The 26,033-nt window shown below is 46.5% G+C and overlaps 1 protein-coding gene across 1 annotated transcript in view; it reads left to right on the forward strand.

Annotated features, from left to right (window-relative positions):
- SNTG2 (syntrophin gamma 2) overlaps positions 1 to 26,033 on the forward strand; it is a gene marked incomplete at its 5' end in the record, with an annotated part of 196,553 nt that overhangs the window by 136,220 nt on the left and 34,300 nt on the right. Inside the window, 3 exons of the mRNA XM_082671777.1 lie at positions 11,087 to 11,216; positions 12,788 to 12,826; positions 20,507 to 20,623. Of these exons, the coding sequence (XP_082527903.1) occupies positions 11,087 to 11,216; positions 12,788 to 12,826; positions 20,507 to 20,623 (286 nt within the window). The remainder of the gene's footprint in view (positions 1 to 11,086; positions 11,217 to 12,787; positions 12,827 to 20,506; positions 20,624 to 26,033) is intronic.

The following is a 26,033-nucleotide window of genomic DNA, read 5'->3' on the forward strand; positions in this document are numbered from 1 at the left end:
TTTCTGGTCCTTGATCACCGGCTTTAACCCCGGAGGCCAGCCTGCCTCCTCTGTGATCATCTCCAAACCACGGGCCACGTGAGTCGCCCCGGTGTAGACATGCTGCCCTGGGACGGTGGCTTCTCACCACGACCGGAAGGCACGGTGGGTCTGGACGGTCCCCGGCGGGAGTGGTGACCGTCTAGGTCGCTGTCCGGCCCTCTGAGCCCGGGGACTGCCGGGGGGCCGCTGCTGACACGTGGAAGCCTCAGCGCCCCTCCCTCCGCGGCTCGTGGGAAGCGCTGCCCACTTGACCGCCGAGGACCGTTCTGTAACCTTCCCTGGTCTGTGCTGCTTAGGACTCGAGCTGGGTGACCCGCACAGCCAGGCCCCTCCTGGTGCAGCCGGCGCAGAGCAGCTCCGAGTCGCCGTCTTTGGTGCAGGTGGCAGGGCTCCCGCGTCTCTTCGCTGGGTCTCACACTTGTCCCCAGCCCGCCATCCCACACGTGCGGTATCGAGACTTATCCTGGGAGATGCTCCTTGTCTCTGCTGGATTCGCTGCCTCGGAGAACGTTTTCTCTCTCTCTTTCCCGGTGCATCCAACGGCAGTTTGTCAAAGTAGCACCTCTTATTTTAGCGCCGAGGATTATCCATGGTGACCGTGAGGGGATCAGAGCCCCAGCTACTGAGAGATGCCGCAGAGCCTCAGCCCTCGGACGTTCGGGCCTCTTCTTCTTATCCGAGTAGGGTCGGTGTCATCGCAAGTCTTCCCCTTGGAACGTTAAATTGATTTTCCTTTCCTTTGTGTATAGACATGTAATAGGCTCTCGAAGTTTGAAATGACAGTAAATAGGAGGCGTTTTAAGGTGGGAGAATGGCGTCGCTATAGACGAGGGGCCTCCAGTGGGCGCCCTGCGTTCCTGAGAGCATCTCCAGGGCTGGCTGTCGCCTCTCTCAGACCCTCCATCTCCACCAGCTGCTGAGGGATCACATGTCTCTGTCCTCATTTCACCAGCATTCCTATCGTCACAACAAAGCAAATGAGCTGAAGTGACAGAGTTTCCTGCTGCTGAGAGGAGAGGGCCTCAGGGACCTCGCTCTACCGGATCAAACTACCCCGGGCACAGGGAGCAGGCAGGCTGCTGTCTCTAGGAACATGTCCCATTGCTCCTTAGGTACTGACCCCAGGCTTGGGGGTGTACAGGGGAAGCCTGCTTTTTATGAATTAGACCAACTTTCTAATTACTTTTGAAGTCACACTCTCAGAAACTGACCCAGTTCCGTCTGCATTTCCATTCCTGCCTCTACCTGGCGGGTGGTCCTGGGCATGCATGTGACTCTTGACTCTTGACCCTTGACCCCATGCCTTGCCCCATCTGTCAGTTAGTCTGCTTCCCTCCTCTTCTGACAGCCGGCAGCCCCCTTCTCCTCATGGCCCCCACTCTGTTACCCCGAGACCATGGCTCCTTCCCCAGAATCAGGACTGGCGCTCCCAGGGCTTCCTGGTGGGGCAGTTACCAGTGGGATTGTCAAGGATGCAGGACGCTCCCAGGGCTTCCTGGTGGGGCAGTTACCAGTGGGCGTGTCCAGGATGCAGGATGCTCCCAGGGCTTCCTGGTGGGGCAGTTACCAGTGGGATTGTCCAGGATGCAGGACGCTCCCAGGGCTTCCTGGTGGGGTAGTTACCAGTGGGATGTCCAGGATGCAGGACGCTCCCAGGGCTTCCTGGTGGGGCAGTTACCAGTGGGATTGTCCAGGATGCAGGACACTCCCAGGGCTTCCTGGTGGAGCAGTTCAGTGGGAGTGTCCAGGATTCAGGACGCTCCCAGGGCTTCCTGGTGGGGCAGTTACCAGTGGGATTGTCCAGGTTGCAGGATGCTCCCAGGGCTTCCTGGTGGGGCAGTTACCAGTGGGCGTGTCCAGGATGCAGGACACTCCCAGGGCTTCCTGGTGGGGCAGTTACCAGTGGGCGTGTCCAGGATGCAGGACGCTCCCAGGGCTTCCTGGTGGGGCAGTTACCAGTGGGAGTGTCCAGGTTGCAGGATGCTCCCAGGGCTTCCTGGTGGAGCAGTTCAGTGGGCGTGTCCAGGATGCAGGATGCTCCCAGTCATGTCTAAGGGGGTAAAACACCGTCCTGGCTGAGTGATGTCCTGGCATGGAGGTTTGTTCCTTCACTGCACTCAGCCTGGCCGCCAGACTGGTGTTGGGTCTTCGGGTTAGAGTTTGCGTTTCCAGCGTCTCCTTGAGATGCAGTGTTTCTGTCTCAGAAGAGAGATCTAAGTGATGAAAACTCGAAGTGCAAGATATGGTCATGTTACTGGAGTCGTGGAACCGTTCCAGCAGACTTAAACAAACGTGTTTAAAACAGAGCCTCAGGTATTGAAGGAATGAACTCTGCAGAGTCCTGAAGGCAGGGTCTGTGTGGTTTTTCTGCACAGAAGAGGTGCTGGCAGTTTCCACGAGGTGGCCTGATGTTACAGTTCAGACTGTGGGAGACCCGGCGAGTTCCGGGGTTCCAAGACGGGGTCCCGCACTGCTGCCTGGAGAACCACTCACCCTCCTGGTGTTGGCCACCTGAGCCCCTCTAAATGTCCCCTAAGAACTTGGAAAGACTGAATCTCCACCATGGAGCTCGTGCAGGAAACATTCCTTAACCACCATTTAGTGCCACGTGCTACAGAGGGGAAGAAACCTCCTTTCTGTCATCCAAGTGTTGATATTCTAGCAAACAATTAAGTTGGAAGAAAAATTTAGATGTCCAAAAGCTGTGAGGTGTTACAGTGCAAGGGTGGGAAGGACCGTCGGACCTGGAGGACGCAGGTTGTTAGAAGGGCCTTTGGGAAGGAGAGATGCAGCTCTGAAGGACGCAGATCACGCGCGGATGTGACGAGCAGGGGTCGCTGGCAGGGGGGCCACGTGCACGTGTGTGTGGACACGGGTGTGCGCGTGTGTGTGCGCATACACATATGTATATACACTCACACATTTATACATATATCCATAGGGTTCACAGCTAAAAACATTACTTCTGGCTAATTTGGGAAATAGAAATGTGTGGGGAAAATGTTAATACGTTAAAATTCTACCACGAGATAAAGCTACATTATCACCTTAACGTGTGTTTGTCTGGACTTTTCTATGGAGAGAGAACACTGTGGATGGGTGTCTGGACATTGGGATTTAATGAGACTTTTGTCCTGTCGGTGTGCATAGTGCGTACCCAGTATTCCTTTATAATGAGACCGGGGCTTATTTTTCTTTTAAAACATGTTTTGGGGACTGCTCTGATGTCGTTATGCATACATTGTTATTCACATTGTTATTCCATCATTTCATTAGAATAGGTAGTACGGTAAGATTATGGAATGAAAAGGTTAAAACGTTTTAAGGCCTTTAAGACATTTTGTCAAACATCTAATTTACCCCCAGAAAGTTCATCCCCGTGTCCATTTCTCTTGGATAAGTTCTTAAGTTAGCTTCCTATGGAATAAATAAGAAAATATGTTAAAAATCAATTTATTATGCAAATAAAACTGAAGGTTGAAAAGTGAGAAAGTATTAACCAATGAATCCATTGCCTGACACCAAACTTGCCCATTTCACAAACATCCGTTGATTCAGTTGCTTTCAGGGTCTAACAGGCTCTTCGTTTAGATGAAAACAACAAGGGTTAAGTAGTTAGAAGTATGGATTTGAATGTAGAAATAAAGGCTAATGAGCACGGGGAAACGGGAGGGCTGTGCGGATAGAATGTGCATTTTTCAAGGAAGGAATTGTTACTCAGAGACTCCCCGGTGCAGATTACAGCCTTTCAGGAAGTGCATGTATTTTCGCCCAGTAATTCAGATTTTCCTAGTAGATAAATCAGCAGACGAAGAAGTAGGCACTGGTTGTAGTGTTTGCTCCACGTGGCACCTGCTGTAATGTTATGCTGGGTCAGCGGTCACTCCCATTAGAATGGCCCCCCGTCGACTTTGAAGGAGGTATCCAGGGATTTGAAAGGTTTGCTTCATGGAAGTGAAAGCCTTCGAGGGCTGACTAATGCCTCCTGGACACAGAAATCCTGAGGGAAAGACAAAGAAAATGCAGAGAGAGATGCAGTGTCTGTTATGTCTGATGTCCTTATTCATAGGATAAAGCTGCAGGTTCCATTATTCAAAACGGTTGTAAAGAGAAAACGTCAAGACTTAGCAGTGCCAGTGATCTTAGCCGCCTCCGAATCTGTTAGAATGTGTTGATATTTATAGACAGTAAAGATATTTCTCTGTTCTTGACTTACAGTATTTTGAATTTGTTCAAAGCGGTTTCAATCATTATGGAAAGGGGAATTTTCAAATGCATGATTAATTGTTCAAACATGAAGAATTTAAGAATATAAGGAAGATGATTGCACAGGTTCTGCAAACATCTCTGACAAGCACAGAGCCTGGGCTCTCTGTGCTGCCCGTCCCCGTGCATTGAATACATGTATAATATTCTTATATTTATGTGCGCGCGTGCCGGCTGCAGCGCCGTCACTCCACCTACCTCGCCGACCTGTCCCCACGGCCCAGCGAGCGGTCCTTCAGGTGCCTGCTTTCACGAGGAGGCCGCGCCCCTGGCCGGGTTGGGAGGACAGTGGTTTCTCTATCAGCGGGCAGTGGGCATGGGAGGTGGGAGCCTTTTCCACCGTGCTGCGTGTTCTCCAGCACTTATTGACGCGACAGGTATTCTAGCATGCCTGCTCCGTGCAGCGCTGCCGGAGATGTTGCAGGCTGAGGGTGTGCAATGAGCAAACCCAGGAGTCCATGCTCTCTGGAAGCTTCCCGTCCAGCAGGAAATGCAGGCAGGAAACAGGCATAAGCTCAGACCAGCAGGGAGACCTAGATGAGGTGGTTTTACCTCCGCCTTCTTTCAGTGGGACCCCTGGGAGGGGCTCCACCATCTGGCTCGGGCGCCGCCCACATGGGACCCTCCGCCCTCACACCTCTCAAGCCCCTGCTCCATGATGGGCGAGGGGCTCGGAGGACTCGGACCTGGTCTCAGGATGGTGATCGGGGTGACAGAGGAGGGCAAGTTGGCCTTCGGGGCAGCACGCAGGAGAAGTTATCTTTCTTTCCTGGACTTGCTGGACTTTCGTTGTGCCCGGAATCTTCCAGGAATAGTGACTTTTTAATAAACAAACTGACACAGGGAGAAGGGTGCCTGCATTGAAGGTGGGTCTTTGTTACTGTTTAACATGGAGCCCTTAGAGATGCTGCTGCATGGTGGGGAAGCAGAAAGAAAATATTTCTCTGGCTTCCATGAAAAGATAACACGCATGCCACAGAGGCAGGCTTGAAATGTGACATGTGAATGGCAGTTGGGAGATTTTTTTCAAATTCTGAGGAATATACACGTTTTTCTCTCATTTTGTCTAGTGAATGTTCGTAACTCTCGATGTGAGTAAAATAAACAGACACCGACCCTTCAGCTTCCAGAGCAGGGGGCCTTCAGGTTCACCAGAGCAGAGATGCTGTGTGCAGTCAGTCCTCCCTGGATGCTGTCCAGGTGTAAAGGGTCAGGATTGGCCAGAACCTGGGGGCCTGGATGGCCGTGAGCCATGACTCGTGGGTAAGAGGTTCCGTGGGTCATTTTGGAAGCTCGAGTGTTTTCGTTCCTTAAAAAACACACAACGTGTTAAAAAGATGATTTATAAACTTTGAGTTCTTTTTCTGCAATGTTGAAGCTTTGAGGGGCAGTTAAGAACGCTCAGTACTTAGAGCCCGATTTGGGTCATGCTGGGATTCCACGGCACAGCTGAGGTCGGTGTGGGAAGATCGTCTGTTGCCATAGGAGGCAGACGTGGGATGCAGACAGATGTCCAGCGTTAGGCCTGTAACATAACTGAGATGAGCTGTGAGGTCACCAGCAGCCTCCAGCAGCTGGCCTGGTAAAGGTACTGATGCAGAGTGTCTCAGGAGGGACTGTGGGAGGGTCTGGGCAGGGCTGGGGAGCTGGCGTCTGCGGGGGCGGGAGGGGAGCAGCAGGATGCTGGGGGGAGCTGTCATCTGAGGAGAAGTGGGGGGGGGGTGAAGGGGTAGGAAGAGAAGATGCAGACCCCTCCTCCTCCAAAGGCAGTGCAGACTCAACATTGAACTTTCAGTTCCTCAATCTTCTAATAGGTTAAGATACACGTACTTTGAGCCTTATTGGAATAGATTTCTTTTGCTTAGCCAGAAACTGTGAATCGACTCATTTCCCACAGTATGAAACCGTCTCACCAGTTTTCTCTTCGAAAATCAAAAATCCTCTCAGGTCTCGAAGGAATCCTGGAAGCAGGTAGGCTTTCCAAAGGCACGGGCAGGGTCATTCCTTCCCTGGCCCTTGACAGTGGTGTCTGGGGCTTGGCTTCGTTTCTACCCGGGAAACACACACGCCAAATACTCTACCTTCTCTGGGTGTAGGTTTTACTGCTGAGTTTTCAAAGCTGACATGTGACCTCAGAGCACGCTGAGTCCCGAGTACTCTGGGATTTCTAGTTCTGACTGTGACCTTGACCATGGGATTAAAGTCCTGAGAATCCTGAGCAAATGCCATGACCGTAGAACCATGAGACAGGATCCGCCTGTGGACGGGGGAGGGACGTTGTAGGGGAGCCTGAACACCGCACAAGTGAAAAGCTGAGAAAATAAAACCTCAGAGTCAATCAGGAGACATGAATGTCCATCCATCGTTTGGGCATACACGCACAGAGTTTGTGTCATTGCCTCTAATTAATATGACTTTTGTACAATAAGCCAAAGTGCGAATTTGTTTTCATACTATGTTGGTACGTTGGCATCTATCATCAGCATTCATGCCAACACTTTCACCGTTTCTGCTCATATAATGTTTAATTTGTATTGCTTTGCTTGACAGATAACCTCACTGGTAGCAATGCTTGTATAGCATCTGTGGGTTTGGTATAACCATATTTACGTTACCCCACTTGTTTCTCCCAATATTTCCATTTGTGGTATAATTGGCATTTCAAGACCCGTGGTGTAGACGAGGATCTTTTAAAGGTTAGGCGTCTAGCTTGTCTCACACAGCTGAAGCACGAACGTGATGGATTCAAACCTCATCCATGTTCCTCAGAGAGCCGGCCGTCTACAGCCCACATGGGCTTTTGTAGAAGCTCTTCATCAGACTGAGAACACTCCCCTTTAGTCGCGGTTTGTTGAGTGTTTTCTAGCATGAAAGCATTTTGGATTTTGTCAAGTGCTTTTTCTGCATCTGTTGAGATGATGGTGTGATTTTTTTTTTTATTCTGTTGCTATGATGTATAACATTTCCAGATGTCAAACTGACTGAATTCCTGGGGTAACTCCCATTGATGGTGGTATATAATTCTCGATAGATGTTCCTGGATGGAGTTTCCTAGTATTTCACGGAGGATATTTGCATCCATATTCAAAACAGATATTGGTCTGTAGTTTTCTTGTGATGACTTGTGGTTTGGGTATTAAGGTTGTATTGGCCTCATAAACTAATTTGGGAAATGTTCTATTCTATTTTGGGGACAGTTTGTGACTAATCGTTATTAATTCTTCTCTGAATGTTTAGTAGAACTCAGTGGTAAAGCCATCTGGGCCTCAGCTTTTCTATGTGGTTAGTTTTTTGGTTAAAAATTCAATTTCTAAACTTGTAATATTGTCTATTCAGATTTCTCCCTGAATCAACTTTGGTAGTTTGTATTTTCTAGGATTTCATCTAATTTATCTCATTTATTGGTATACAATTGTTCAAGGATTCCTTTATAATCCTTTTTGCTTCTGTAATATTGATGGTAATATCTCCACTTTCACCTGTTATTCTAGTATTTTGATTCTTCTTTCTTTTTTCTTGGTCAATATAGCTAAAACTTTGTCCATTTTGCTGTTCTTTTTAAAGAACCAGATTTTGGGTACATTGATTTTCTCTGTTGTTTTTCTCTCTCTGCTTCATTAAGTCCAGCTCTAATCTTCATTATTTTCTTCCTTCTGCTTGCTTTATGTTTTGATCTTTATTTGTATGTATATACACATATATATTTAAAATCATTAAAGAAATGTAAATGCTTAATTAGAAGATATTCACATACTATAAAAGAAAGCAGGGAAAGAGGAACAGAACAGATTTGAGACACGTAGAAAATGAAAAGTAAATTGGCAGACATAAATCTAACTATACCAATAATAAAATTACATTTGCACGATTGAATAATCCAGTTAGAAGGTGAAGATTTTCAGACTGAGTAGAAAAAACAAGATCCGACTGTATTCTGTCTTCAAGAGACACACTTTAGATTCAGAGAAACGAATAGATTGAAAACAAAAGATGGGAAAAAATATACAAACAGCAAACACAAGGATGCAGTAGCTTTACTAATATCATAGAAAATAGAATTTAAAACTGAAAATGTTATTAGCAATAAAGAGGGACATTTTAAAAAGATGAATGTTTAATCCATCAGGAAGATATAACAATTATAAATATATATGCACCTAAAAACAGAACACCAAAATACATGAAACTATAACTAACAGTATTGAAAGGCAAAACAAACAATTCAACAGTAATAGTCAGAGGCTTCAATACACCAGTTTTAATAGTGTATGGAAAAACCAGGCAGAACATCAGGAAGAAAACAGAAGACTTGAACAACACTATAAACCAAATAGATACGGCAACATTTGGGGAACCTCCGTGCAGTAACAGGAGACCTTTTCTTCATTTTCTAGTTTGAGTGTCAGAGGTTCTGACAGTTTCTCTTCACTCCTTCTTCTGTCTCTTACTTGGATTGCATAAACTCTATTGATCTGTCTTCAAGTTTGCTAATTCTTTGTCAGTTGAAACCTCCTGTCAAGCTCTCTAGTAAAAATTTTTTCCGTTATTATACTTGTTCACCCTAATACACTCATTTGCTCGCTTTTGTAGCTACTGTCTCGTTACTAACATTCTGTATTTGAAGTGACGTTGTCATTGTACCTTTACTTCTTTAAGCAAGCTTTCCTCTAGTTTCTTGGACGTGTTTACAATGACTGTTTTGAAGTCTTTCTGCCTGATGTGACGTCTGGTCACCTCGCAGACACCTTCCGTGCCTGCTTTTCCCCAGGCGGCGCGGCGCACTGTCCTGTCTCCAGCAGCTCCGGGTGCAGGTCCTCACGCCACACCCCTACCTGCGGTTTGTTGTTTATTGTTTAGCGACCGGCTGGATCATTTTAGTGAAGTCTGGGCACCGCTCTCCCCGCAGTCCTGTTAAGCCCGAGGTTGGTTTCTTCCTGTGACCACACCCGGCTGTTCAACTTCACTCATTTCCAGCGGATTGGTCTATCATTTCCAGCAAAGCTTTGTGGTATAATGGATCGGCAGAATATTCCAGTCAAATCTGGGTTCCTTTGAAGAACTAGTTCCTGGGGTCGGTGTCTGAGATTTGTTCTGACCACAGGAGAGCTCCTTCCAGCTGTTTTAGTCTCCGGTTTTCTCCTGAGAATTAGCCGGCCAGCAGTGCAGCCTGCATTCATTTGATTTATGAAACTCTTTCTAACTGCCTTTCGCCGAAACTGCTCCTGTTTTTGAAGTGCCCGTGACCTTGGACTTCTCCACATTCTACTGCAAATGAGGTCACTTCCTGTGGAAATTGACCAGGAGCTGTAGGTTTTGTTGCCTGTCCCTCACCCCCTCGCCAGGTAAAATTTCTGAGCCCGGGTGGGTGCGGGGTGCAGGGACAATAACACACTTGTCTGTAAATGAACCTTATGTTCTGATTCAAGCAGTGCTGATTAGGGTGAGAATGGTACGTAGTCAGGGATATCTACTTATGAAAAAGACAGACGGATTGTTTAATCAGAGAAACTCCGGTTGGTAGATTTGGCCCAAGAACGTGCAGGGCTGGTTTATAATGTCTCTACTTCCTTCTCCCGCCCTTGTATCCTTTCCCGTATGAAACCATGATTGAACCCACATCTGAAAGACTATTAAAACATAATTTAGTGCCAACCTTGTTTAAAAAAAGTTTGTTTTGTCATTTTTAGCCTTTCAGTTGTCTTCTTAAGGCCGTGGAGATATAAGCTGCAAGGGTTAGTGTGCATTTTTCTTAAGAGAAAACGAACAGACGTGTAAGTGACATTCTTTTGTTGTAAGGGTTGTGTCCGTCAGTTCAGGCTGCCTTAGCAAAACACCAGACGGCGGGGGTTGGGCGGGGAGGGGATGGTGCTCGAACAACAGCAATTTATTTTCTCACAGTTCTGGAGGCTGGAAGTCCAAGATCAAAGTTCCAGAGGGTTGTGTCTGGTGAGCACTGTCCTCCTGGCTCGCTGACGGCTGTCTTCTCACTGTGTCCTCATATGGAACGGAGTTCTGGGCCCTCTTCTTCTAGGGCCCCCAAGTCCTGTTGGATCAGGCCCGCCCTTCTGACCTCACCTAAGCTTCTCTCCTTAGGGGTCCCATCTCCAAATATACCCACACTGGGGACTAGGGCTTTAACATGTAGGTTTTGGGGAATACACACATCAGTCTATAGCAATAGTTATATGGAAATTATCTCTGGAAAAAACGGCTTGCATGATAGGGGAGAACTACTGAATTAGAGACAGTGATGTCACCGTTATGAATGATTTGCCATGGGTGGGTTTGTGGCAGGCTGATTCTCATGGTTAAAAATAAAGGAGAACCAACTTCTTCAAAAGCTCTGTTGTAAATCAGACGTATACGTGTGGTCCTAAAACACCATCGACGCTGAGGAATGGTGGTGTTTGACCTGCTCCATCGTCACGGGGTCAAGAGCCTTCAGACCATGATAAGTGGTCTCCGAAAGTATCACTGCTAAGGACCCCACAAAACAGTAACTCCAGCCCTGCTCTAAGAGCAAGTGTATTTCCTACAGGAGCTGCCTTTCATGTGTTTATTAAATTAGAAATAGGGATTTCAGCGTTTTGAACTGAATTTCAGTAAACCTACCTAAGATACGGAGATGGGTTAGGCTGTGCCCACGGCTGTGAGCTGTGTTTCCCGCGGTGACTGCAGGTTGGTGCTGAGCAGGGCTGAGTGGGCGCCGCCTTCTCCCGGTCCTGGGGCATCGGATCCCAGGGCCCTCCTTCCAGCATCTCCTGTCCTCCTCCTGCAGGTCCAGTGCATTTGAGGTGCAGGCCCTGGATGGGGCGAGCTCGGGAAGGCTTTGGTTTTACACCGCGCAGGAGAGCACCGCCTGGCTGAGGGCCGTGTCTGCCAACATCAGCGACCTGACGCTGCAAAAAGTGAGCACGGAGACTTTCCATGTCCCTGTTTTTGCTCTTTAATCCACGAAAAGAATTATGATGTTTTGTTACTTATGGTGAATCCTGAAACAGTTGGTAATAACATTAAACAGAAGAACATGCACTTTTTTTTCAACATAACAAACCTTTCACTAAAAAAGTTAAAGATTAAGTCATCTAAAAGTTTCCTGGTATAAGAGTGTAGACTGAATCAAACCTCTGGACACCTCCCTGCTGGTTCTGTCTCTCCCTCTTCCTTTCCACGCACCTACACAGAAGTATTTGTGTGCATGTAATTTTATATATACGCTATCCAAATGCATTGATGTAACGTGACGTTTTTATTTGGGGAACCCAATTGGGTTAAATACGTAATTCTCCAGAACATTAAGGAAACTTATAAAGAGGCACCTCCACCACAAACATCCCTTCTCAGTGGATCACCGCAGGCACCCAGGAAAGAAGAACGCTCTGTCTCTTTGAGTGATCTGTTTGATGATCAAGGTCAATATGAAACTTCAAAATGAAACAATAAAACGAGATGGGGTGAATAAAGTACTCAGTTCCCTAAAGCAGCTGCTGTATCGCGGCAGTAAGTTGATGGCCACAGCTGCGGGAGGCTCGTGCAAGGACCAGCCCTTGGCCCGAGGAGGCCGTGGACCCGTTTCCTTGTTCTCAGCCCCTGCAGGTGACTTGCCCCGTTGTCCACATTTGCACCCCAGGGCCTGCTGTGGCCCAGGGCAGCTGGTGGCAGGAGGACCCCGGGGGTCTGGATGCACACGGCGTAGTCTCACACCTGCCTCACTCCTGGAGACTACTAACCAGAGCTCGCCTGAGCACTTCGAAATATCAGGGAAGCAGCAATGTGAGATTTCTATTCCGAAGACCTCAGAGGCTCTCAGCTACATAGGAGGTACTAGACCCTCTCTAAGACCTCAGTTTTCCAACTTGACATTTTGAATTCCAAAGGTATCTGGACGGATAAAAGGAAAAGAAAAACCCAGGTGGTGGTAGCTTGTTATTGGCAGAAATACATGGTCCTAGATGAATCTCACACATCGCAGCTACTGGGCAGAGCAGAGGAAAGGAGACGCAGACACTTCCGAGCTGGAACTGTGGATTCAAAGCCACTTTCCAACTGGGTAGCTTGACCTCGTTATTACTCTGGACCTTCATGTCCTCACTGGTTAAATTTTGCAGGATTGCTGGGAGAATCAAATGTGAACTGTGAAAACTGTAATTACCTAAGACCATGTAGTACAGAAATCATTTTCCCCAATTATTTCAGACGTGGACATTTAAGCATCCGCTGCCCCAGGGCTTCACTTAGTAAAGAGCTGATGCTTGAAACAGTAGCGTCGATACGCTAGTCTTGGGTTTTCTGTTATGAGAGTCGTTACCAGACATCTGTACATGCTCTGGTTTGGTTTTCAAGTAAGAAATACCTCATAAACGAAACGTTTCATGCAGGGACACTTCATGCAGCTAATTAAATCCAGTTGCCAGTTAGGTTGAAAAATTATGACATCAATACATGGTCATACTGACTCCTCGCTTCCCTCTCTCTACAGATGAAGATGGCAAATCAATGCCGCTCTCCTTGTGACCAGGTAGGATTCGTGGGTTTTGTGTTGATTATACGATGTCCCCGAAGGCAGCCTCTTTCTGTTTTTGAGATTTGGTTTGGAAGTTTTGACAGGAAAGCATTAGCACACATCGGACTGAAGTCCATCCTCACCCTCAGTGTTAACTCCAGGAAGCTACTCGTTTGTCCTGGAAATAGCGCAGGAGGAATCGTTCTGACCTGAGTGTGCCGTGTTCTCAGTGATCTACCGGCACGTACATTTGCTAAGGAATCGTGGTGAAATGACAACCTAGATGTGACTGTTGAAGCTTAGAGGTTTGACAGCTGAGACTCACCCGTGTAATCGGGAGTCTTCAGCATCCTGTGATTTTCTTAGCTCACGTCCTCGTTCGGGAGGTTTCACTCTGGGAGGCTTTGACTGGGAGCTACTGTCGCGGGTGGGAAGGAAGCACCCCACCCCTGTGCCCGCGCCGGCCCTTGTCCACCTGGAGGCCGCGTGTTCTGGGGGTGGTAGCCCTGCGCCTTCAGGAACCTCGGCTCGTTCGTTCCGAGAGCAGAGGCCAACCTGTAATACGCCTGGTTTTCTAATTCAAGGACTGCTCATGTACTAGGTCTGTAAGTGCTTAGCTGTGTATCAGGTAAATACACTTGGAAGTCACTACATTATTTTTCTGTTTCCTTTTTGATAAAGTCATAGTTCAAGCTGTAAGTGTGAACTTTTTAAGATGTATAGCTTCTTAGCTTTCTGGTTGTGTCTTTCGTATAGGTCTGAGGCAGTAGACCTTGTAGGCTCGAGTTAAGCAGACTAAAGGAATGTGTTCAGTTTGCTTTAAATAGCACTCAGAGACGCCCTTTACACAGAGCTGAGTGATAACATTTACGTTAAAATGGAAGGCATTCAGGAGAGTAAGTACCTGCCAATCAAATGTTTCCTGAAAAAGATAGGAAATTGGGACCATGTTTTAGGTTAAACCCCTCTAGTCAACATTTCTAAATTAGATAAGAAACACTAAGAAAGGTTCTTCTAACTTTTATTTGTTGTAATGTTTTCCTAAATTTATGAACAGCTATTTTTGTTTACATAGCTAAATGAGGGTGGGTAGCTATTTAATGAGTAATGGTCCCATAAGTGTCTTCAGATTACTGTAGGACTCATTTCATATTCTTACGCCTAAAATACAGCTTTTCTGCTGGGCTTAGTGTTTCTGAGACAGAAGTTTCTCTTGGACTTTTCCCCTGAGGACACACCTCCCCGTAGTTCACACTTAAAGCCTGTCTTCTCTGGATTTATTTACCAAAGCTGCTGGGACAATAGACCAAATTGGTGTTTTTGTCTCCGAGAATAATTTGCCATTTGAAATTGGATTTCTGTTGGCACAAGCAAAACTAGCAAAGTGTCCCGGGGGTTCCTTTTTGTCGTGAATCAGAGGCTCTTCCAAGACTGCTACCAAAAGTCGGCCTATGTACACGGGCACCGAATTGAATCTCAGAGACAGAGTTTGGGTAAAGTAGGAAAGAAGAGCTTTATTGCTTCGCCTGGCAAAGCGGGCCACAGCAGGCTAATGCCCTCAAAACAGTGTGTCCTGACCTGGAGGCGGTCGTGCGGAGTCTTATGGTCAGGAGGCAGGGCTGCTGGAAAGTATCAGGGTGCCTGCAGGGCTTGCATTCCTTCAACCCAGAGATCATTCGGCGTCAGGCGGTCTGGGATGGGCTCCTGTGGTTCTCAAGGTTCCGGAACTGTGACCTTCTCTGTGGAATGAAGAGTACTAACATCTTCCATTTGTTGGGGGTTTTAGTTCTGCAGAAGAACTCAAAGACATTGTTATATGTATCCCTTGAGGGGAACCAGGGCCCTGCCCCAAGCCTGCACTATTGTTTCCTGAGGACTCCTCCCTTGTCTCTGCATCCCCTCCCTTCCCTGATTAGCAACTGTTTGAACCTGCCCTTTGGAACGCGGGGAGGGTCTTGGAGGCTGAATGCTGCCTATTTCCTACAAACAGGAAACGGGGAGCACAGAAAGGCTTCCAGGCCCCCGGAGCCCCACGGGCCCTGCTCCGCTTCAGGAGCACAGGAGAGAGTGCCCTGCAGGTGGAGCCCTTCCTTCAGTTTCTCCATGTCCTGTCACAGAGGGGAGGCGTCCCGTCCCCGACTTCCCAAACACGTCATGCATGGTCAGTGGTTTGGGGACAGTTACGTGCGGGCACACGTGAATGCCCATTGCCCTGAGGCCTGAGCAGCTCTCCCAGGACCTGAACTTGACGCATTTGGCGCGCACTCTGCGTTTCTGCGGCTGTACCTGACCGCCAGGCCGTCTGGGAAGGGCCCCAGTCTGGAAACCGAAGCGTGTTCTGTTTTGTTTAGAAATTTAACTCCTCTTTCCCACTGACTCACAAGAGACAATCAAGAAGGTTCAGGGGAAGTTAAAGCTATCTGAGGAGCAAAACTCCCAACACAAAGGACATGGAATGAATCATGGTTCAAAGGCAGTGGAGTGATTTCGCTTTGGTTTTACGTTAGTGAAAGTTTGTCATATACGAAGCCACGTTTGTGTGATATCAGTCGTGGTGGCCTTAGGTGAATCAAACCTGGATTCTAATCCCACCTAATCCCTTCTCTGGTGGTGCAGTTGGAACACATTAACACCTGAGCCCTAGTTTCTTAATCTATAAGAGAAGAAAGTTGCAAAGGGTAATCTAAAGTCGTTTTTTAACTTTAAAATTTCTATATAACTTTGAATTTACTTAAAGGCTTGAATTTGTTTATCTGGAAAGAAACATCAGAGACAGGCCTCACTATGCGAGGTTGTAAAAGAACTAACCCCTGCCCCAATTTGCCGAGATTTCAGTAGAGGATGCTTTCACGTTTTCTCCAAAAACTAAATATTTTGTATGCATTATAGGAGTTTAGATTTATGGTGTTGGGCCCTATTGAAAAAGGAAGGATTTTTTTCTCATTTTGAACAATTAATTATTGATTTTGGTATGTAGCAAAAAATAATATTGGATAAATAAGAAAAAAATAAAGATATTGACAACCACTGAAATTGACAAAAACCAAAGAAAACAGAATTAGAAGGATAATACAAAAGGCATAAGTATAGATTTTTAGACTCTTATATCTGATAAGTAAAATGACTGTGTAATTTGTCATCCAAACTGGGACACTTCTTTCTGGGATGGAGACTGACCTAAAAGTAACACTAAGACAACAGGAGTAACTTTAGAATCATCCCAGGAAAACCAGGACATGTGTTCACCCTGCGAAAACAGCAAGAATCTATTTTCCAAAATAAATTTCTTCCCGAAAACCTGAATTAAAGGAAATATGGGTACCTTAATCACCAAATCCAAAAGAGGCTTAAATAATTCAAGTTATTCTAGCTTTTTCTGTGAAAAGGAACAGAGCAGTTGTACAATTATTATCTGATGGACAAGTAGGTGTTCATAAAATTATAATATACATTTCTTGGATTATGTAATAAGCCATAGAAAATTCATAATGTGAAATTTAAAATTAGCTTCCCTTGAAATTATTTATGAACTGCATACACCTAAAAAAGCTTCCTAAAGCAGCCAATGTTTCCAGTAATAGGTAAGCGGTAACTTATTTCTTTGCTAATTAATATAGGCAGACTTAAATTACATACGGAATTTCATTAACTTCACATCGCTTTATAGATGTTTCAGGTTATTAACAATCTGTATGTTTCCATCTTGGCCAGAAAAGGAGTTCCTAGTTCGGTAGGTAACTCCTGTTGGATGCTGTGCCCAGCACTGTATTAACCAGGTGTGGGAAGGAGAAGCAGCAGAATAAGACACTGCCCCAGCCCTGGAGGAGGAAGACGGCAGGACCGAGGGGTGGCGGGGGGCTCCACAACCAGTGTCTGTGTCTCCAGAGAAACAGGGCAACGCTCAGCTGAGTGAGAATCAGATGGAAAATCTCTCCCTTGACAAATTGTCCGCACAGAGGAACGCTGGCTGCTGCTGTGCTAGAAAAAGAATCCCAGCTTCTCCATGTCAGCCTAGAAGTTACCCTTCCAGCTTTCTACTCACCCTCGACCAGTCTATAATGTGAATCTAATCTACCCATCCGTCTGTCATATCTATCTACCTCTCTACCTATCATCTATCTATCTACCTACCTATCTGTCATCTAGCTAGCTAGCTAGCTACCTATCATCTATCTATATCTATCATCTATATATCTTATCATTAGCTACCTATCATCTATCTATCTATCTATATCATCTACTTATCATCTATCTATCTATATCTATCATCTATCTATAATCTGTCATCTAGCTAGCTAGCTACCTATCATCTATCTATCTATATCTATCTATCATCTATCTATCTATCATCTATATATCTAATCATTAGCTATATCTCATCTATCTATCTATATCTATCTATCATCTATCTATCTATCATCTATATATCTAATCATTAGCTATCTCTCATCTATCTAACTATCTATCTCTCATCTATCTACATTTCCCTGTCTGTGCATATTACAGCCCTGTCTTAAATTAAGCTCCTGTGTATCAGGTTCCAGCACATCATTCATCCCTTGTGGAATCTACGCTGCAGTCTGTGACTAAGTATGTCATGAAGAGAAAGAGGACCGTGGGAGACTTGTCAGCATTTGAATATATGATTTAAAAATAAAGGAAAACCCAGCAGAGTTTTCCTCCCTACAGCCCCCTTTGAGACCCAAAGCTGAAGCTTGGTCTCTTCGGAGTTCTTGGCGGAGAGAAGAACGTGTTTACAGGTTTTCGGGACCCTCACGCCGCACTGCTAGAGGCCCGCTGGGGCTGTTTTCTTCCCATTACTTAGTTCCTCATCCGGGTGGCAATCTGTTCCCACCAGCCCTCACTAGCTTAGTAGTTTGAAAGCATCTTGGTAAGATTCCTGGTAATAAATATAGTATCAAAGCAGATAGTTGAGCTTGCGGCTGACTTAAAAATGTGCAATAATTTAGAATTTAAACAATTTCCTGTGCTTTCTAGAAAGCTGGTTCCACACTTTGAGGGTAATCAGTAAAACAAAAGGCTTCCAGTCCGCCGACCTGATGGATACAATACGCAGGTCCTCCCTGCTGTGATTATTTAACTTCCCATAAAGTCACAGGTAGTGATAGACGAAGAGCCACACATGGGTTCTTTCAAGAAATTTTAGGGGACGAGCCCTCCCTGCCAATCCTGCAGGTGTGGAGTAGATACAGGTAAAGACACAGGTCTCATCCTCAGAGAGCATGTGGTCTAACGCAGACCCAGAGGGAAGCAGCGTGAGAGCCCTAGAAAAGACAGCCCTGATCCTGCTTAGAGATGCCGAGAGGATCTGACATCATGTGATGCTGAGTATCGCCGTGCAAACGGCTGCATCTGCCTCAGAACAGGCGTGTGCAGCGGCATCCGTCCACTTCTGAAGATAAGGACGTGAAACGCAGAGCCCTTGACGGGCCTGGTGTAGCCTGACGTCCAGAGCTCCTGCCCCCAGAGCTGCTTTCACTGAGTGTCACCTGTGGTCCCCACCCCACTACTGAGAAGGCAGCCCTCTCAGAAATAGGATAACGGGGTGAATATTGTCCAGAACCACAGGATGTCTCATGAGCGCTGACAAATGCACTAAGAAAAAAATATACCCATGCTGCTAACCATGCCGTTTGAGACCTACAGTGATGGCTGGTTTGTAAAACGTTACCAAATGCCCACTGCCCCTGGGTGATGCTCAGCAAGGTGGTCTTGTACCAACTTAAGGTAACTAGGACGGCCTCTTCATGTCACACGTCCCGTCTGCATGGAACAGAGGCTGATCGCTGAACAAATCCCTGTTTCTCACTGTGTAAAACTCAATCCAGTTGCAATTCATTGTTTTTAGTAACCGTGCTTAAAATGGATCCTGTCTTCTATAAATATACAAATCACTGTGCTCGTGCAGTGGTGAGTGTGGAATTCGAACCACCCATTGACTTTGTGTTAATTGTAGAACATCAAGGAGCTGCTGAACTAGCTAGAGAAAATGAAATGTTTCCCCCAAATATGCAGAGAACTCTTAAGACTCAGCAGCAAGAAAACAAATAACCCGATTAAAATGAAGCTTGTTTTAATCATGGAAATTGAGCACATCTTGTGGTTTACAGCAGTATTAATGCTACTGTTATAATGAACAAAAGTGTATCTGTGTGATCCTACCGGACAAAAAGGAGAAAAGTCAATCAGACATTTTTAAGTAACATGTGTAATCAGTTTCAAATCCACAAGATATTCAAGCACTCAGTCCTATTTGTGTTGTTTCCGCAGAGTTCTGATTCCATCCGAGCAGTGTGTTACTTGCCTCCTGCCTGCTAGTACTTTGGGAGGGAGTTTTCTGTGGTACAGCGTTAAATTCTCGAAATTACCATGTGAGGGAATCCTAGTCCCATTTTATGACGAGAAAACGGACCCAGAAACATTAAATGAGTCCAAGGACACATGAAATAAGGTTGTCTTGTATACTACTAATAAAACTCTCTGTTATAACATTAAAACTGTATCACATTGATGTGACCCTAAGCCTTCACCAGACAGTAGCTAAACCGAGAGGGAACAGACAAGTCCGTGAGCCAGTGGAATATTTGGGTTACCTTCCGAAGCTCTGTATCTAGGGCAGTGATGTGCTAGACAACTTCTGCTCAACACCTGGACTGGTTAGCTGTGGCTACCACTCTCCGTAGAATGATGCTCTTTAATTTTCTCTTTTCCGTCACCAGGAACACTGTGAAAATAGGATTTTTGTAAAATTTTACCTGGCATCTTGACCTGGGAAGTCTTTCACCAGGCCTGAGTGAAAGCTGTCAGTGATTTAGCAAGTAAAAATGGAAAGGAAATGACCTACCTTGAGCCCCCGCGGCTCGAGTCACTTCACGCGGCTGCAGTGAGGGCGCTTCCCGAGGGCTGCGGTCCCCAGACCTGGAGGGCAGCCCCTTCAGACAGCGCAGAGGATGTTCATCCCCTAAAGCCCTCGGCCTGTCTACGATAGTTTACTACTGAGTTTGTTTAAATGAGCAAAGTACATGTCACATTACAGTTTTAGCTGAGACAACACAGGGATTTTACCTTAGTACTAGTTTAAATTCATGCACTCAATTTTTAAATTGTATTACTATTTCTGTTAACTTTTTAAACATATTCTGATATGTTGTAGTTTGCATTTTGTGTCACTAGATAGTCAGTGCCAGTTGTGGGAATCTAATATTGTTGTGTTATTTTCACTGTTGTTAGGAAGTTGAACTGTAAAGAAACAATCATTTCTCCCACGTGTATTAACGATATATTTACTACAAAAATGGAAAATACAATAGTTGCTTTTGCAACCTCATAGACAGATTACAAATACTAACCCCTGATAGGATGTAATTAAATACTGTGGTTGTAAAAATCTACATATGGGAGGCACAAGTGTGAGGCAGCTGAGACGGCCAGCATTGGCCCAAACTAAGAGAACTGAGAAGCTCGATTTTCGAGCCCGGCCCAGTGCAGAAGCCTGGACGTTTGACCCCAGATATTACACATCTTTGTGGCGTCCACTTGATCGGAGGTTGGACGTGGCTGAGGGCTCCCCCGTCCCTGTCTGCGGCCCGTGGTGTGTTGCTTGCTCTCTCCGCCCCGGTGGCCCTGTGCTTCTCCTAAGGCCTGGTTGTTAATTCTGAAGGTTTTGCTCCACAGGTCGTCCACGTGGGGTGGGTCAGCGAGAGACTGGGAGGGGCCAGCTCCTCTCAAACCTTCAGATCCAAGTTCCTGGCCCTGAAGGGCTCGTCCTTCTACGTCTTCACCTCTCCTCCGGTAAGCAGGCCTCCGGGGTTCTGGGAGGGATGCCGAGGAGACCATTCTTGTAAGAGAAGCAAGGATCTGATCTAGCGCTTGGAAGAGGCCAGAGAGGGTGCACGACCAGCTGGCCGTCCTCCTCCGCCCCTACGTACGCAGATGGAAAGGGCTCCTGTGTGGACCCGCTGGCTTTTCTTACTCTAAATCCGTAAATCCACCAGTCCATGGTTTTCCTTCCATCGAACAGCCGTTAAGACGTTAGAGTGTTTTCCTGCTTAAAATAGCTGGCTGGGACGTGTGGATGTAAAGGCTTAGATGTCTTAGAGCATCACGTATATAGCTGAAGAATGCAGAAAACAAACAAAACAGAAGAAAACCCTTCTGTTAAGACATTTCTAATTTAACGGTCAAATAATGAAACTTCAAAAGCTATTTTTCCCTCATATCTTCCAAGTTTTATAAAAATAAACAAACAGCCTGATGTAGTAGGGCCCGTGATAGAAATTTAACGGTGAATGCTACAGTTTACAATTCATTTTCTAATTCCTACCAGCGCCATTTTCCCAAAACTGACCAAATGTAATGCGTGTGCCCTGCCTCCAAGTTTGTCAGTTAAAGCAATTTCACCTTGTGTGAGTCCAAACATCAGAGCTGCAAAAAGCAGCAGAACCTGATAGCTTCAGGCGTCGAAACAGCTCGATGCCGTTTGCTACCGTGCTGTTACTTTTCTGCCATTACAGATAAATAAAGGGATTTCCTTCCTTCTAAGGCTGAATGCTGTGCCCTTGTCTGCACACAGCACATCTTCTTTATCCGCCCATCCATCAGTGGACACTGTGACTGTGTCGTGTCCTGTCTGCTGTGAGCGGCGCTGTGATGAACATGCGGGGGCAGGGGCCTTGAGGCTCACGTTTCATTTCCTTTGGGTGACTGTGCAGAAGTGGGATTGCTGGATCGTACGGCAGTTCTGTGTTTAATCTCTCTGAGGAACGTCCGTACCATCTCCACAGCGGCTGCACCATTTTACGTTCTCTCCAACAGTGCGCGAGGGCCCCTTTGCTCACACCCTCACAGCACGTGTCCTCTCTGACTTTGGAGGGATGGATGCGTTTATGGCAAACCCGGGGTGATACTTTCTTGGGTGTTTTCTCATCTTCAGATTCATCAAGCTGTATACGTTAAATTTGTATAGCTTTCTGAACGTCAGTCATACCTCAATAAATGGTTTAAGAAAAGATTGACAGAGACCTTGCGCACAGGGTAGGAGAATTCCTACGTAGCCTCCCTCCAGGTTTCTGAGGGCTGACCCCGTACAGAACTGTGGTCTGTTTGCTGAAACTGAAGGATTACCAGTGACTCAACACTGGGAACTAAAGCACGGAGGCCACCAGACCTCACCATTCTTCCCACGCACTTCTTTTCTCTCCCCAGGACCCAGGCCAGTATTCCACCAGGGACTCGAGCTTTTCATAAACCAAGGCTGTGAATTTACTGATGCTGGAGGGTTGTCTACAGATTTGCATAATAATTGAGTTCCTCTCAAATGCAATAATGTTATTTAGCATTTGTTGCTAAATGTAACTTTCTGTGGTTTTGTCTAACAAGGTAAACGTAAGGATAACCACAGATAACCCCGATGGCCTCTCTTCTGGCTACAGCAGTGAGTGGCGTGGAAGGCGGCTGGGGCATGACTGGTGGATCAGGGAGGGGCATCGAGAATCAGTACCGTGAGGCTCCAAGCAGAGGGACCTCCCGCTGGCCTGTGACAGTTGGGAGAGGAGGAAAGGGTCACCCTACCTGCACCCGATGTACCTGGAAGGAGGGTTCCCCCCTGCAGAACTGGGGGAGGAAGTGACTGATGTCCCAGGTCACACGCCTGAGAGTTCTCCTAATTTTTCTTTTCTTGTTAATTAATATTCTCAGGGTATAAGTTTTCCTTACATAGTACAACATTCTAAATTATGAGAAATGCTTTAAATATTTAATCAGATTTCTGTACCTGTTACAGTGAAAGACGATTTCATCCACTTTCCCATGGCAGTGTCAATTTCATGGACAGAAATTCTCACCTGGGGGCTCAGGGGATCTCCACAGCACCATATGGATAATGTCATCTTTATTAACACCAGGCTTGGCTTGTTTACTTTAAAATCCCAGGGCCCATCTTCTTGCATCGATCCGTGTCACCAGCAGCATATATCACGCGAATCAATTGCTGACCTCAGCTGCTCGGGTTTGCCCGGGGCAGGCCTTCTGCTGCCGTAAATATCGTTCTTAGAAGTTTGAAATCTGCTCAGCTCTCTGCTCTGGCCTGGCCGAGGGCTGAGTCCTCCCCAGGTGCCCCCGTCGGGGCCGGGGTCCCTCCCCACCCGGCTTCCCCGGCACCGGTGAGCAGCTTTCACAATCTACTCCCCCCTTTCCTTTGGTTTGGCGACAACGTCTTCTGCGTTACAGGTACTCTAGGCACACACGGGATGCACCGCGTCTTTTCACAGACGCCTGCCCCCCGATTCTGGGTGCAGCTGGTGGACCCTCAGAGATGGAAAGGGCCGCGCGAGGAACCCTGGTTTCCTCCGTGAACCGAGGTGAACTGGCCCAGTTCTTACCAGTAAATTGAGGTTTGGGTGAATCCAGTGCTGGGCTGGCGGCCGCTCCTTGGATTGCCCGTTAGCGTCTGTGCCCTGAGGGATTTCGCTTACTTTGCACATAATCCTAGCAAAGCCACTCCACTTCCCTGCAGCTGGACGTGAGCCTCCCGTGTGAGCTGATAGTTACATGTGGCCATCAGCCCCGTATCGCGAACGTTCTGGAAATCCGGAGATTGCCGGTTCTGGATTATGTGGGATCCGGCAGCATATTGTCTCTTCTGCGGGGCCCGTTCAGAAGGTGTTTGCAGAAAGCAGGTGCTTTGCAGGGAATGCTTGTCTGTCTGTCTGTCTGTCACTCTCTCTGTCTCTCTGCCCACTCTTCTCTCTGCCCAGGGTCTCCTCCCTTACCTGATTTCTAATTCCACTGAGACAGCGTTGCGTCTCTGATATGGAGAAAGGGCGGCATTACGCCGTAGTAAAGAAACACCCGTGAAAGAAGCCAGTCACAAAAGACCACATACTGTACGATTTCATGTATGTGAAGTGTCTAGAACAGGCAAATCCATAGAAACAGGAAGTAGCTTAGTGGCGGCCTACGGCTGAGAGGGTGGAGAAGGACGGAGGGTGACAGCTAAACGGTACAAGGTTTCTTTGGGGGATGATGAAAATCTTCTACAATTGACTGTGGTGATAGTTGCACAACTGTGAACATACGAAAAAACATTGAATTGCACAATTTAAAAAAAAAGAAGAAAGAAACACCTGCCGTCTCGTCTTTTCCTATAACTGACATCGCCTTCTCCCAGTAAAGGCGTTTCCTGGCAGGTACGTCTTTCATTAACTCGCATTCCTAACAGTTTCTGCAGGAGACACTTTCCACCCCCCCCCATCTCTTCTCAGGGTCATCAGCAGCAACATCTTTTGATAATTATAGTTTTGTCGACATCAAAAAAAGAGGGAGGCCTTTTTTATATGTTTATCTCATGCCGTTACTTGTAAAGGAAAAGCAAGACCCCAGGGGAGTCTGGAAGTGATGTCCAGGATGCAGACCTGTGAGACTGAATGAGCCCCGCGTTCATTTACGGATCACACTGGAGTTAGGGTAGCCAGAGGCTAATGTAAGTTTTTCGCATCCATTCAAACTTGCCCGCTAGCAGATTAGAGTCTCACATCACTGAAATATGAAAACTGTCTTGTCCTGAAGAAAGCCTGTAGTTTCACACTGTGATTTTTAGGTGTGAATATAAAATCGTACATCCCATCAGTATAGCACGTCGCAGCCTCTGAAGCCCTAGAACGCAGCAGAATTTAAGAAGCCCACTGAGACATGCACACAGGTGCAGACCACTCGGTGCCTGTGGCTGTGGTTCCAGCCGTGTGGGGATGCCACTGGCGCCCCAGACGGAGCCCCACGGGGGGCACAGTAGTGAGCGCTGGGGGTTCCTGAGCTGGAGACATCTAGAGATGCCCCAAGGAGATTTTCAAGTAGAGTTAGGTACCCTTGTTTCTAGTGCAGGGACGACATCTGTCTGGCAGGATGAGTTTGGAGGCATCAGTACGTAGATGGTCCTTAATGCTGCGCGACCAGATGAGCCTCCGTGTCATCTCACTGGATTCTGCATGGTCACAAGTTGCAGAAGCCATCTGCTTCTCCTGAATCTGCATAATTTCTATTTTCCAGGGTAATCAATACTAGTAATTCCCAGGAAGAAATGAAAGGATGAAGCCAGCAGTATTTATAAATATTCGCTCCAAAAATTAGACTGAGTTGATTTATTTGTGTACTTCCTGATGTCTTCATATAATTTTAAAATTTCCTTACTAAATATCACCTATAAGCAAAGCACAAAGCAAATGGCTACTTGAGAGGTGCTGTGAGGTTGAAAGATGGCTTATGGAGAGTTTCCTCTGTTATAAATGCCGCAAACCAACTTGTTGATTTTCCGCCGTCCTGGGAGCTTCTTAACGTGGCTCCGTTGAATCTAGCATCACGCCGAACGTGAAGGAGATGCCCCTTGGCTACTGGTTGGATAGTCTGTAAAGTGAATATTAAGTATTTAAATAAATGTCTAATATAGCTATTAATATAAATATTTAATAATAAGCATTAAAGCTCTGTGGCTGAGCTATGTGATGTGGAAATATCATCAAATCCTCTAAAGAGAATACAGTTGACCCTTGAGCAATGGAGGATTTAGGGGCTCTGACCCTCCACACAGTGGAAAATTCAGTATAACTTATAATCCACCCTTCTTTTTTTTTTTTTTTTTTTTTTTTTTTTTTTTTTTTTTGCGGTACACTGGCCTCTCACTGCTGTGGAGCACAGGCTCTGGACGCGCAGGCCCAGTGGCCATGGCTCACGGGCCCAACCGCTCCGCGACATGTGGGATCTTCCCGGACTGGGGCACGAACCCGTGTCCCCTGCATTGGCAGGCAGACTCTCAACCACTGCGCCACCAGGGAAGCCCTAATCCACCCTTCTTATATGCAGCTCCTCTGTATCCACGGTTCTTTAGCAAAGATCAGATGAGTCTATTCATCTGTTTCTGGGCTCTCCATTCTGTTCCATGGATTTGTCTTTTCTTTCACCAATACCGCACTGTCTTTATAGTAAATCTTATAGTTAGGTGGTCTCTGGCCTCTGACTTTGCTCTTCTCCTTCAAATGTGTTGCCTGTTTGGGGACTTTTGCCTCCGTATAACCTTTAGAATCAGCTTGTCAATATCCACAAAATAACTTCCTGGGAATTTGGTTGGGATTGTGTTGCATCTGTAAATCAAGTTGGGAAGAACTGACATCTTGGCAAGGTTGAGTTTTCCTGTCCATGAACATAGAATGTC

This window comes from Grampus griseus, assembly GCF_964374135.1.
Source record: "Grampus griseus genome assembly, chromosome: 15".
Taxonomy (NCBI): domain Eukaryota; kingdom Metazoa; phylum Chordata; class Mammalia; order Artiodactyla; family Delphinidae; genus Grampus; species Grampus griseus.